Consider the following 13,724-nt stretch of genomic DNA (forward strand, 5'->3'; position numbering starts at 1 on the left):
AGTCCAAGCCTAGTTGCGTTTTTTTTTTTTGTTTAAGCATATCATTTCAATTTCATTACTTCGACATACTGATTGAATTATCATTTCCATAGTTTTTAATTTTTTTTAATTTTATATTATTTTAATTTATAGATATTAAAAATAAATTTGAAAAAATAAAAAAATAATATTATTTTAATATATTTTCAAATAAAAAAAATTCAAAACAATTTCTAACATTTTTCTAAACACGATGAAAGTTAACTATGTGTATACTTCACAAAAAGTATTTTTTAAAAAACCGAATCCACGCAATTTAAACAAAATCAATTTTATTTATGAAAAAAACGGTAATTTTGTAAAAATAATTGGGCTTTTGTGCTTGGGCCTCTGAGCCTAATATGTAACCCATGAAACATTCAAAAATCCGAAACCCAACAACAATTCACTTCACTTCGGTATCTTTATTTTGCTTCACTCTCTTCTCTTTCTCACACCCAGCCCAACACAACCGTCAATGGCGGTCGCAAGCGCAACGGATCGACCGTCGTGTTCCACAGGCGAATGTTAGAATCAACAACGGCCTCTTCACGAACTACTAACCCTAACAGAACCCTAACGATCTCTTCTTCTCCATCTTCTTCAAGGGCCTCTCTTTCAACTTGCTTCCTCTCTCCCTTCGCCGGCGGAGGAATCAGGACAATAGTTTTTGTCATTGCTTCCAAAGCTTCCTAACAGATTGTGAATTTAGAAAGTTTCCCCAAGTCTGTTTACTGTGTTGGACTGGATGAGGGAGATGTTTATGTGTTGGAGTATATGCCATCTTCTTATTAATGTTAACCATGTCCATGCTAAGAAAAGAAGCAGTTTGCTTTCTATGTATTTATGTATGCTTCTGTAAAAATTCATATGCATGTGATCGCATGAATAGTGCGCTTTAAATGCTCTATAGGGCAATACATTTATCTTTGCCAACTCCAAAGCCTAGTGGCTGATAGTGCGAGCAAGGACTAGTTTAATTCTGACGAGTAGGATATTTATATGTAGTGGAGCATATATTATAGTGGTAATAGTTTATTAATGACCTCTATGTAAGTGTGTTCTCTGCTTTGTGATTTTAAAATAAGCTCAGTGGCATTTATGAATGCGACAAGTAAACCTTCCCAAATCCCACCCATGAGGAAATTCTTGCGTATGTTTTCTTCAATGAATGTTTTACACCACTGTAGGTATGTCAAGCCACCTATATTTACTCTCTGTGTTGGTAATGCTTGGGGAGAAGCAGCCATGCTTTTGGCTGCTGGTTCGAGGGGAAACCCCTCTGCTTTACCCTCATCAACGATCATGATAAAGCGGGTATTTTTGTGATAGATGGTACTCTATTCTATCCCGTCTTATATCTTGCTAGTTTTTCTTTCTTGACTGCAATCAGTCTCTAGAATTCAGAATCAAAATTTTCTGCACTTTCTCTATCAAACTACAGCCAATTGGGAGATTTCAAGGTCAAGCAACAGGTGTTGAACTTGCAAGGAAAGAAATAAAGAAAGTGAAAGCAGAATTGGTAAGATTAACGGTTACTTTTTAATCAGATACCTATCAGTTTGGTTACAAACCTCAATCTATGGTTGCTGGATACTAGGAACTGAAGTTCTTAGGCAGGGTTTGGTCCCTTTGGTTGTGAACTAGTCTGAATGATTACCCAGAACGGTAATGCCACACTGTCTTCTCATCTGTCAAAAATGAAAGCTGAAAGATATTCTATTTTCCTCTTTTTAGCAGAGCTGGATGTGGGATAATGGTTGCAATTTTCCATGAGGAGCCACAACCTCATCCTGACCTCCCCTAACAAGGTAGCTAGTTGATCTTGAGAGTTGGGCTGGAGAGCATGGGTCTCATCTCAACTTACCTTGTTCAGGGGCACAATGGGCTTGGTGGGCTTTGCTCCAAACCTCACAGACTGTATTGGTGGGCAAGGAAAAAACAAATTCAGGTCGAGTAGCGCTCATGACTGGGTTGGTTGCTTGGTTTATGTTGGTTGCTTGGTTTAGAACATGCACATTCAATCACCGCCTTACACCTTTTCAATCGATGCACCAACTTTGCATCAGTCCTGCTCTTCACTAATCCACTGCTCTTGCTCTTGAGATCAAGCATGTTCTGGCATGAAATTAATGCAAGTGCTTGTTCTTTTCATGGTACACCGTACACCACCTCAGCATTATTGCTTCATATTTCTTCCCCGAGACTTCTTCAGTGAGACACTTGGAAAGCGTTTTGACTAAATTGCTGATTTGACAATATAGTAAGCATGCGTTACAAGTTGGATTTGCTTTTTGATTTTTCTGTAAAAATGCGTTACAAGAAAAGATTCCTAGTGATCGAAAGAGGCAATTTGGTTAGTGGTGTTCCTTGTTGTCAGGTAACAGGAGCTTCATCCCCTATAATATAAGACATTTTTCTCTTTTCTCATCACAGATTTGCAAGTGTAGGGAGGGGATTCCCCATACACATTTTGGCCCCAGTTATCAACAGTGCCTCTTCCATTATTTGCTTCAAGTGCGTCTTGAGGGTGATGTCATACTTCACAAACCCTTTACAGTGATTGTCACTATCTTCAAACAGGCCCAATTCATTCTCTTAGGAGGGATCTTGGCGTTATGTGTGTGAACTGTCAAGTTATGAGTGAACCACTGAGCGCTGATAATTGTTGAGAGTTAAAATTGCTCATGGTTTTGTACTTAAAATCCTCTATTTTTTTAGGTTATTTTAAAGAGTCTTTGGCTGGAGGATTGGAGATTGAATTGATGAAAGACTCGAGACTCTGACAAGCTGTGAACAGAAAACGTGTTTTGAAGGAGAAACAAGGCCGTGGAGACGAGAACCCCTGTGCTTCAGCTACATGGTTTTGGCTTTTACTTGTTTATTGCAAAGAAAAGATTGGAAATCAAAACCTCTTAATGAGTTACAAATTATTAGCTTCTCGAATAATATTTTAGCTTTCGAAGAAACCTTATCACTGAATGACCTTCTCGAAAATGCCTTCTCTCGTGGCATTTTCGTGAAAATTACTCTCTGAGATTTTTCTATTCAAATAGTTTGTTCTTAGTTCACGACCGATTTGAAATTAATATTACTATTATTTCTAATAAATATGAAATATAAAAAGTTTTAAATATAAGTAATTAGAAAAAAATTAATATAGCCCTAAGATTAGATTCAGGGTATTTTTACTCTCGATGCTAAATAACAACGTACTTTTTTTTTCCCCCCTCCATATTAACGGCTATTCATTTAAAGAATCACTGGATAATTTTTTTTAAAAAAAAACCTTTTCGAGTATCAATTAATTTTGTGAAAAATTCTATAAACATATGAATAAAAATTAATTAACGAGTTGTTGCTATCATTGTACTTGTGTTTTTAATCTATAACTTCATGATCCAATCTAAATATTTATCCATTTTAAACTTGTTCTTAATTTGTTTGTATAACATTAAGATTTTTTATCATGTCAGTCAAATTGTATCTAAAGTAGGTATTGTTATTATTTTAATTTAGATTTACAATGGTTCTTGCCTAATTTAAATTAATTTTTACCTTTAACTTCAATTTTTATTACATTATTAGATTTTGTTCTTTTTAATGGTGAGACATTGATTTCTAATTTTTTCAAATATTATGATAACATATTCTCAATACATATAGTGTGTGAAACTCATTTTACATTGAAGCACGATTTGAATATAGCCAATATGTTTTTTTTTTAAATCAAATAATAAATGTGATTGATATTTAAATTTATCAAAGAACCAATAACTTAAACTGTTCTGTGAGGTTTTAAGACATAATTTATATTATTTTCTAAAACATCCCCTCAAGTAAAAGTTTTTAGGCTTGAAACTTATACAAGATCACATTACCTTGTGTTTAAGTTTTTATCAAATAAATGGAGATGGTGAAATTCGAATTCACAACCGCTTAGTTATCAAGACTCTGATATTATCTTAAAGAACCATTTCAACTCAATAACTTAAACTGTTAAGTTCCAAAATATGATTTATATTATTCTCTAATAGAATTTGACCTGAAAGTTACGATCTAAATCCATATTGATAATTAGAAAATCTGATACAAATTTATAAGATCTGATACATTTATTTCAATTTAAATTAAACCAATTGTATAGGTGGTAGTATAATTGATGGAAAGTGTTTAATACTTTCACCATGTCTTGAACTTCCTCTTCCTCCATCTATTGAATTAAAAAGGAAATTATCACTTTCCCATACGAATGATTTATGTAATTATTGTAATCTGTCAAGTCCTATTTTTCTGTTTGCGTGGTTTTATTCACAAACTACATAATTTAAGCAAGAGATAGAAACAGGAACGGACTTGTTTTTTATAAAAAAAAAAAAAAAGAAGAAGAAGAAGAAGAAGAAGAAGAAAGAAAGAAAAAAAAAAACCCCTTTTGCAAGGTAATTTCTAGCATGTAAAATATACAATGGCATTGATCATAGGACAATATCCTTGAATGACACTATTTTCAGCAAATTTTTCATGAAGGGTTCCATTTTATTTCGATTTCTACTTATCTGATATGATATATGACATCAGTGCAAGTATGCTGATATCTTTTTTTTTTCCTCTCTTTTTTTTTTATTAAATTTGATATCCGAGTCAATTTATATGCAATTTGATTAATTCTATAAGCTCTAAAATTAATAATTATATAATTTTTTAGTGATTTTAATATTTATAGGACTTGAACTAGTAATTTCTAAAAAGCAAATCTAAAACCTGATTCAATTAAATTACACCCTTCAGAACAAGCTATTTTCTCTCTTCCTCCCTGCATCCTGGTCTCACCCAGTAGAAACTAGAATACCACCGCTTGAGTTAAATGTCGGCAGGTATACAGTGATGAACATTAAAATTAATTAACCATTTGAAAGAAAAAAAACGCAGCAGCAATTCCTCAATAGCTGCCACAGCCTCTCAGACCTCAGCTATAAATAGGGTATTGTGGAATCATGCTTTCTCATCCATTTTCTTCTTTCTCTTATACTCTCTCTCAACTAGTTACCTTTACTTGATTATACAAGTGTGGCAGTGTGATGATAATTATGGGGTTTGCGCTTAAATATGGTTATTCCATTCTTTGTGTCGTGGCAGTAGTGGCACTACTGCCTGCAAGAAGTTACTCCCAAGACTACACCTGCTCAAGAGCAACTTATTTTGGGAGCCCTGATTGCTTAGGGACACCAAGTAAGTATAAATGTGTGTGTGTGTGTCGAGATCTCCTATTCATTCAGAGTTCATAATTATATTGTTTATCTAGTTATGCAGATGTAGATACTTGTAAGAGGACTGCTGCATGTGTAAGCTTAACAACATATTTGTTTTGCATGAAACAAGTACTGACATGCATGCATGTGAATGTTCATGCAGCTGGAGCTTGCGGGTTTGGAGGATATGGAGGGACGGTCAATGACGCTAATGTAGCTGGTGTTTCAAGACTCTTCAAGAATGGTTCTGGCTGTGGTGGTTGCTATCAGGTACGTGAATTCAAGGCACTTAATTATCAGAATTGAAAGTAATTAACTGTCACTTTCAGGGTAATAAACAAATGTGTTTAACTATTGATAATGCTGGTTTTACATATTGTTGATTGATAACATTTTCAGGTTAGCTGCAAAGCTCCAAACCTCTGCTCCGATGATGGGGTGAACGTCGTGGTTACTGACTATGGTGAGGGAGACAACACTGACTTCATCCTGAGCACACGTGCATACTCGAGAATGGCACGTTCAAACATGGCCTTAGAGCTGTTCGCGTATGGTGTTGTTGATGTAGAATTCAGGAGGATCCCTTGCCGTTTCCCTGGTTATAATCTCATGTTCAAGGTCCATGAACACAGCAGGTTTCCTGAGTACTTGGCCATAGTTCTTCTGTACCAAGCTGGCCAAAATGAGATTTTGGCTGTGGAATTACAGCAGGTATGTTTTGACTTCTTCTTATCTGATATTTTCTTTTTTTACCTGTAATTAATACCACTATATATACAGGAACTAGCATGTGAAAACTTGACGTGATGTCTTTAAATTACACGCAGGAGAATTGCAAGGAATGGAGAGGCATGAGAAGAGCCTATGGGGCAGTGTGGGATATGGCTAATCCACCAAAGGGTGCCATTAGCTTGAAGCTCCAGGTCTGTGGCAGTGCAGCAGAGGTGACATGGGTCCAAGCAGATAATGTCTTACCGAGTGACTGGAAGGCTGGGGTTGCTTATGACTCAGCCATTCAGCTTCCTTGAAGATTGAAGGACTGAGTCATTAGCTAGTTTGCAACTAGTCGGACATAAAGAAGCTGCTTAGTTTGTTTGTCTTCAGTTATTAACTTATTATGTATTTTGTGATCCAGCAATTTCTCTTTGCTGTGCACAATAAAAATTGGGTTTCTGTACTTTGTATTGGTAAGGATATATATATATATATATATATATATATATATCCACTTATTGGGATCTTCTGATAGTTTTGATCACTAAAATTGATTTGTTTTGTTTTTGTTTTTTAAAAAATATCATTACAATAACAATAAATAAAATAGCCGAAAATTATAAAATAACTAGAAATTTGATAAATCATGTGAAAAATGTATATATTTTTTAATAATTTTAATATTTTTTAGAAATAATAGTAAAAGATTAAATCATACCCATAATTTGTTTTAATCATTTAACAATTTTTTTTATTAAATATACCACTGTAGACACAATTTTGTGCACCTGAAATTAAACAAGCACACGTGTACAAATATATAATTTTATTAAATATATGAATGGGTACAATCTCTATGTAATATATTCTATCAAAAGAATATGGCAATCCTCTGATTCTTCCCTTGGATTTGATGTATGGTGACTTGATTTATTTGAGTAATCAAGCCAAGATTTGTGCTTTGCAAGAACACGAATTTGGGCGTGTATTGCGAAGCGAGATGTTGTGATTTGATGCTTTGAAGAGTACCTTGATTTGTCTTCAAAGTGTTGTTGAAGAACTCTTATGGGGCGTTTTGGCTTGATCCAACAGAGCTTCGTTCTTGTTAAACTTCAAGCGTAGATGAAGGAGGCTTGAGAACTCTTTGAGAGAGAGCTTCCTTGCTTGAAGAGAGAGAGAGAGAGAGAGAGAGTCTTGAAGAAAATTTGTATCTCTTCTGAAATCCCATCCCCTGCCTTTAGGTTGAGGCCTTCTATTTATAGAGATCTGTAGGGGCTCTCAGGTCCTTTTTCAATGCCACGTGGCATAATTTCATTGGTTGGTCTTTATTGACGGAATCTTGCTTTTATGATAAGATATCTTGAATATCTCATCTCAAGTGTCAACTTTTCATTGGTCAAGAAATATTTGAAGGCTCATTTGTTTTCCATGTCATTTATTTCAATTTTATTTTATCTTTTATTTTAAAAAATAAAATAACATATGGTGAAATTTGATTGGTGGAAAATTTCTACAACCACATTTTAAATTAAATTTGACATCTACTATACATGCTCATTAATTAACCTTTAAGCTTTTTGTTCACAGTATTAATTCCACCAAGTGATTTCGCTGAGATCTTTTGCAAACTGCTTATCCATGAGCTTATCTTTCTTTCATCATCTTCTCCGGCCAGCCCTCATCCTTCACAGATTAGTCATCGACATTTTCCTCCTCATCAAACATTGCAATCTTGGAAGGGCCCCCCTGGAACTCCAAATCTGACTCTTCCTCCTCCTCTTTTGGCTCCTCGTCAGCCTCTGGTTCTTCCTCATGCACCTTCAGGGACGTTCCCTGCACTTATTAATCTGATCTTCGTGTTGTTTATTATGTTTCTTCAACTCCCTCTCTATTGCATTCAAAGCCCTGGCATAATTGCTACTGCATGCTCATCTTCTTTTTACCTTAATTATTCGCCAAAGCCTGGCTCGAGATAAATCTTCCAGCGCCATAGCCATAGCTTAAATATTATAAAGGGCTGGAACCTTCTCAGACTCTCCCTGAGCCTCATGGCTTTCTCAAGTTGCCTATTAATCTTGTCAGAACTCCCTTGGAAGCTGATGACCCAGTCATGAATTAATCTTCATATATAGCATTCTTCATTTGATCAGCAGTGGCCGGCATCTCCTCAAACGCTTTTCCTTGGCTGGCCTGAACACATGCTTCTGATCACCGGATTCATCACTATCACTTGATCACCCTTGGAACGTGTGCTTATAGTGCTTCTTTAAGCAAAACAGATCCGTCAAAAAAATCAAAACTAAAATAACCAAGAACCTAAATATGTTTTTATATACAGACAAACGAGATGACAATCAAAACTATCTTGAAGTAATAAAGCATGTTGTCTTTTCATTTTATAATTATTTTTCAAAATATTTTTTCAAAATAATATTTTATTATTATTTTTTACTTTAATGCATCAAAACAATTCAAAAATTTTAAAATATAATTTTAAACAAAAAAAATCATTTTTTTTAAACACCATTTGAAACACAATTCTAATATCTTCAAAATAAAATAAAATAATTAAAGTCTCGCTGCCTTTATTTAAAATCACGTCACCTATTAAAAAAAACATGAATTTGAAGATACGTTTGGGAACGTGGTGCAAATCGCGTTCCCTTAAAATTTGAATTTTTTTTTTGTTAAAATTGAGTGCGATTTATACTTTTTGGATCATTTTAATATGTTGATATTAAAAATAATTATTAAAAAAATGAAAAAACATCATTTACATGCATTTTGACACGAAAAGTTATTCGAAAAGCAATCGCTACCACACTACCGAACACGCTCTTCGAGTCTTATACGGAAAAATGATTTCGCCATAAAAAATGTATCAGTATCCTCTCAGAAAAAAAAAAATAATAAACAAACCAAAAACCATTCATTGATTTAAAGAAGAAAACTCAAGAAGTAACAAGGTGGCTTGAATCCAAAAAGCTTTAGCCTGTTGATTTGTTTGAAAATATTTTTTAAGTGGTTTTTTAAAAAATAAATTTTTAAAAAATAAATTATTTTTTAATATTTAGTAATGTCATGAAAAATTAGTTAGAGAACACTTTTCAGTGTTTGATTATATAATGAAAATAAGTTAGGAAAATAACTTTTTAATTTTTTAATATTTTTTTCAAAATTATTAAAAGAATTAGGATGAAATTTTATAGATAAAAAAATTTGAGGGATGAAATTGACAAAAATATAATTTCATTAATTATTTCAAATAAATAAATAACAATTAAAATAATAAAGATCAAATTTGATAGATAAAAAAAATTAAAAGATAATGAAATTATAAAAAATTACAATTTCATAAATTATTTCAAATAAAAATAAATAGCAATCAAAAGAATAGGGATCAAATATGATAGATAAAAATTTTCAATTAAAAAAATGAAAAGAGAAAAGAAAATAACAATAGAAAAAAATTAGAATTAAAATTGATATAAAAATCAAATTAAATCAAATTCTAAAGGATGAAATTAAAAAAAAATTCAAAACAAAAATATATAAAAAAAATGTTTTCCGTCCAAAATAAAAGAAAAATACTTTTCTTAAAAACCAAGCTAAATTTTTTTTTTGACTATAAAATATTTCTTGTTGATCAATGTTTCTAGTTGTAAACAAATATAAAAATATTTTAAAAAATAATTTTTAATAAACTATTTTCCATGAAAAAAAACGTTGGCTTAATATCACGGGAGTGGTGGCCAAAGTTTGTATATATTCTAAATATAAGTTTAATTTTGAATGCTTTTGTTAATTTAAACAAGAAATAGGTATATATTTTCAAGATCTTTTATTTTTTATTTTTTTATGTTTTTTAATTTGAGGTTACAAGAGATAAAGTATGAAGCATGGATGATGACTAGTGAAAATGATATGGATAGATTGAACATAAAAGGATGTTCCTTTTCTTTTCCCCAATAAAAAAGATTTTAATAAAATATATAACGAAAAAACTAAACACTTTATAATATGACTAGACAAACATATATATACATATATAAGTCTTCTTGGCTACGGTTTGCAAATTAATTAATTTAAAATTACAAAAAAGACTAGATGACTGTATATTTAATAATTTATTTTCGTGAAATAGAATTGAGTTTCAATAAAAATTTTATTTTATTATTATATACCGAAGACCTTTTTATAATCATTTGTAATTAATTTAATTTTCTTAGAGTATAAAGGTTTTAATTAAAGTTGGTGATGATAATGGATGCTCTGGAAGAACCAAATTATCGCATGCCTTTGAGTTCAATAGACGACGTGATGGTCATAGATTGACGGTTTGCTAAATGTTATCGAGTAAGGGGATATTTGAGAGAGTGGTTTAATTATATTTTAAAAAAATTAATTTTTTTTAAAATATTTTTATAATTTAAATTTTAAAAAATACAAAATATATATTATTTAAATATATTTTCAAATAAAAATTATTTTAAAAAGTAATATTTACTAAAATGTTTTTAAAAAAAAACCCAACCCAAGTCGTCTAAACAGGGGAAGCCAAGACAGGTCGTTAGGAAGCAGAAGTACACGATGTGCAAAACAAAACGACAATTCGTCTTCATACACATCAAAAATATATTATACACCATCGATTTAATCACCAACCGTTCAAAACAAATGGCGGGAAAATCAACTTAAAAAATCGAACCCCTTGAGACTAACTTTCCCTCCCATTCTCTCTCTCTCTCTAAGAAAAAGAAAACCCTAATCTTTGTCTGCAAAAATGGAGGAAAACGATCCTTTCGCTGCATTAACAAAGCTGAGTCAAGTCTCCGATTCCCAAGAGCAATACTTGAACCACTGTCCCTTCGCTCTTGAACCACAAACAAACGACGAGTCTCTCTCCCTCGACGCCGAAATCCTTGTCACCTCCACCGCCATCACCATGGTCTCCCCTCCACAAACTCCAGAGGATAACCACGAGGACGACCCAAAAGAAAATTCTATCCTCCATAAAGACGACGTTTTTTCCACTCCGCCTGAAGATTCCTCCCTCTCAAGCTCCCAAAACCAGCACGAGCAGCAGCAGGAGGAGGTCGCTGCTGTTTACGCAAAGGAAGATCAGATGATTGACGGAGCAGGAACTGATGAAACTATGGCCGTTGATGGTGGAGATTGTGCCGGAGATTCGATAGAGAAGGATTTAGGGTTTACTGCAGAGGCAGAATTTACAGAGAGAATTGAGCATGAAGGCCATTTGGGTGGTGGTGGGGATAATTCTCAGGACAAAGAAGTAGTTCACTGTAAGTGTACGAAAGGTATGGTTTTGAAAAGAGGATTTCCTTCGTCTTCGTCAAACAATGTCTTCAGCGAGTTTTTGACTAAAAGATCGAAACTTTATGATAATAATCTGGGTTTTTTTACTCCAAAACCTAGTCTAAGAACTGAAATTGGGAAAAGTTTTGAGAGATTGGTGAAATCATTGGATAGATTTAAGTGGACTCGAAGAGCTAGTGTAGGGGCTGAATCTGTGAAGTGTGACGAGAAGTTACTGAAAACATTGGATTTAATTACGGCTAAGTCGAAAAGAGCAAAACGTTTGAATAAAAATCTGGGTTTGGGGAGTCCAAGAAGCAGTTTAGTGCGTGAAACTGAGAGAAGAGAGAATCTCGGGTATTCTGTGGAGAAATTGGGTTCTGAGGAAGGGGGTGGTTCTAACAGTTGTTTAAAATCTCCACAAAATGAGCAAGTTGGAGAAATGGTGATTGAAGTGAATGGTAGCGGTAGGGAATGTAGTGGAGAGAGCTCAGCGAAGAGAAAGCTGAAATTTTCTACTGAGGTGATAGAATATGAGTTTGAAGGAAATGATACAACCTTAAGATTTGTCGATGATGGAGTGGACGAGAGGGAGGCTAATGGATTTTGCAATACCAGGGAGGAACATTCTGCTAGAAAAGGCACAGATGACCTTGAAAAGTTTAGATATGTTGGTCCGAATGTTGGTACAAACGCTTGTGGCAAGGAGGATGGTGTTAGAGAAAAACGTGTGCTGCCGGCATCTGTACCAGGAAGGATGGAGAATGTAGGAGCAGGGGAAGCGGAGCATGATACTGTTTTGTCTGAAATGACTTGTATGGATCTTCAGATCACACTATTAGATGTGTTGAAGATACTTGCAGAGGAAGAGCGGTATGATCCAAGTTTGGAAAAGTTAAGTATCTTGGAGGCTGCAAAGGTAGGTGGGATGACTTTTCCTTAGGCCCTGTTAACGGACAAAGGGGAGTATTGTATGGGAGATGATAAAGGCAGGGAGGTATGTTATTGCAGATATTGGTTTTTTGGGGGATTTGGCGTGGTGGGTCTTCTTGTTACCTTTTGAGGAGCATGAATATTTTACTTTGCAGCTTCATGTTAAAAATCCATGATGAGGCAGGTAGGTTTCTGAACTCGGAGATTAGATATCGTTCTGCTGCTTTACTTCTTGCTGGATTAATTTCAAAGTTACGAGACGTCTCTAGGCCTTTTGAAGCTGGTTGTGACTTGTGAGGTGCAAGGCTGTATTGTATGGTCATGTCATGTGTATATAAATTTGTGATAAAATTGCTATTGTTTTCTAAAGTAGTGGTTGGTTAGTGTCTACGATAGAAGTGATGAATATAGAAGAGATATAAGCTTGTTTAGTTGCAGTGATGGATTTGGAGATGTAAAAATAAATTTGTTTATAAGATGTGAATTTTTATCCTTTCAAAATACAAGGACATGAAGACATGTTTCCTTTGTTTCAGCTGTTTGCATGAAAATGTTTTCCTTCTCCCTTTGCTTTCTCCATCGTTCCTTCGAAGTAGAAGTAATGAATGTCTAAAGTCAAGCCCTTGCTATGCAATCCAAGCAGACCTTGAATTTATTATGCACTGGCTGTCAAACAAGGAAAACGGTGAAAGGCACACGTTTTTTCTTCTATCTCCCCTGAAATCAGGGAAATCTGAAAATACTGTGAAGTTCTTATCATTGAATAACATAGCCATTGCTTGCTCAGTTGAACCAAACGAAGTCATTTGTCATCGTCTCTAAGTAGTTACAACGCCAAGCAAAAAAGTTGCCTTCCTTGGCCAGGATAGAAACACAATGGTTGGCCACTGGCCCACCATGATACATGCTTTGGATGGACAACGTTGACTTCTAGAGTCTTCTTTCATTTGCTTCAATGGCAGTGCCGCTATAGGAAGGAGGGTGCCTTCTGTGACTGTAAACACTGCAGCTTGTGATTCTTAACCTAGGTATGGATATTTCTATATTTCTGCCTCCCTGGGAGAAAGAAACTATATGGCCTTAGTATAGCGATCAATGGTTTCATAAGAGCTCCCCAACTTTGCAGGGCAGCAATGCTTGATGCCGCTACCTTAGCTAAGCATAGGGGCCCTTAAATGAGTTCATGTGCTCCCATCTCAGTCTCCATTGCATTTCAACAAGAGCTCCCCAACTTTGCTCTCCTATCAATTTACGAGAATGACAGTGTGAGCTATTAGTTTTTACAAGCAATCGGAGTTTGCTGGGTTTAGAACACATCAAGATAGAGATTGTAAGCAATTATTGAGAACTATTTTCGTAAAACACTTGAAACTTCTGAAGCGATTTCATTTTCAACCATAGCCATTGGAATCATGACTTCATTCGATTCCTCTCTCTTCTTGCCAACCAAACCGAACATCAACATGATACAAGCCTACAAAGAAAAAAATATCC

At 34.3% G+C, this 13,724-nt stretch overlaps 1 protein-coding gene across 1 annotated transcript; it reads left to right on the forward strand.

The window, feature by feature from the left end:
* The first annotated feature begins 5,043 nt into the window (after positions 1-5,043).
* LOC118039142 (expansin-like B1) lies at positions 5,044-6,472 on the forward strand. Its single transcript, XM_035045752.2, has 4 exons — positions 5,044-5,247; positions 5,431-5,537; positions 5,667-5,978; positions 6,095-6,472. The coding sequence occupies exons 1-4, from the start codon at positions 5,097-5,099 to the stop codon at positions 6,293-6,295; spliced, it is 771 nt and encodes a 256-aa protein (XP_034901643.1). The 5' UTR covers positions 5,044-5,096; the 3' UTR covers positions 6,296-6,472.
* The last annotated feature ends 7,252 nt before the right edge of the window (positions 6,473-13,724 follow it).

Source organism: Populus alba, chromosome 1 (assembly GCF_005239225.2).
Source record: "Populus alba chromosome 1, ASM523922v2, whole genome shotgun sequence".
NCBI lineage: Eukaryota > Viridiplantae > Streptophyta > Magnoliopsida > Malpighiales > Salicaceae > Populus > Populus alba.

Coding starts and splice junctions, on each gene's coding strand:
- LOC118039142 (XM_035045752.2), top strand. CDS start 5,097: ATGATAATTATGGGGTTTGCGCTTAAATATGGTTATTCCATTCTTTGT. Junction 5,248..5,430: donor TGATTGCTTAGGGACACCAA/GTAAGTATAAAT, acceptor ATGTTCATGCAG/CTGGAGCTTGCGGGTTTGGA. Junction 5,538..5,666: donor GCTGTGGTGGTTGCTATCAG/GTACGTGAATTC, acceptor TAACATTTTCAG/GTTAGCTGCAAAGCTCCAAA.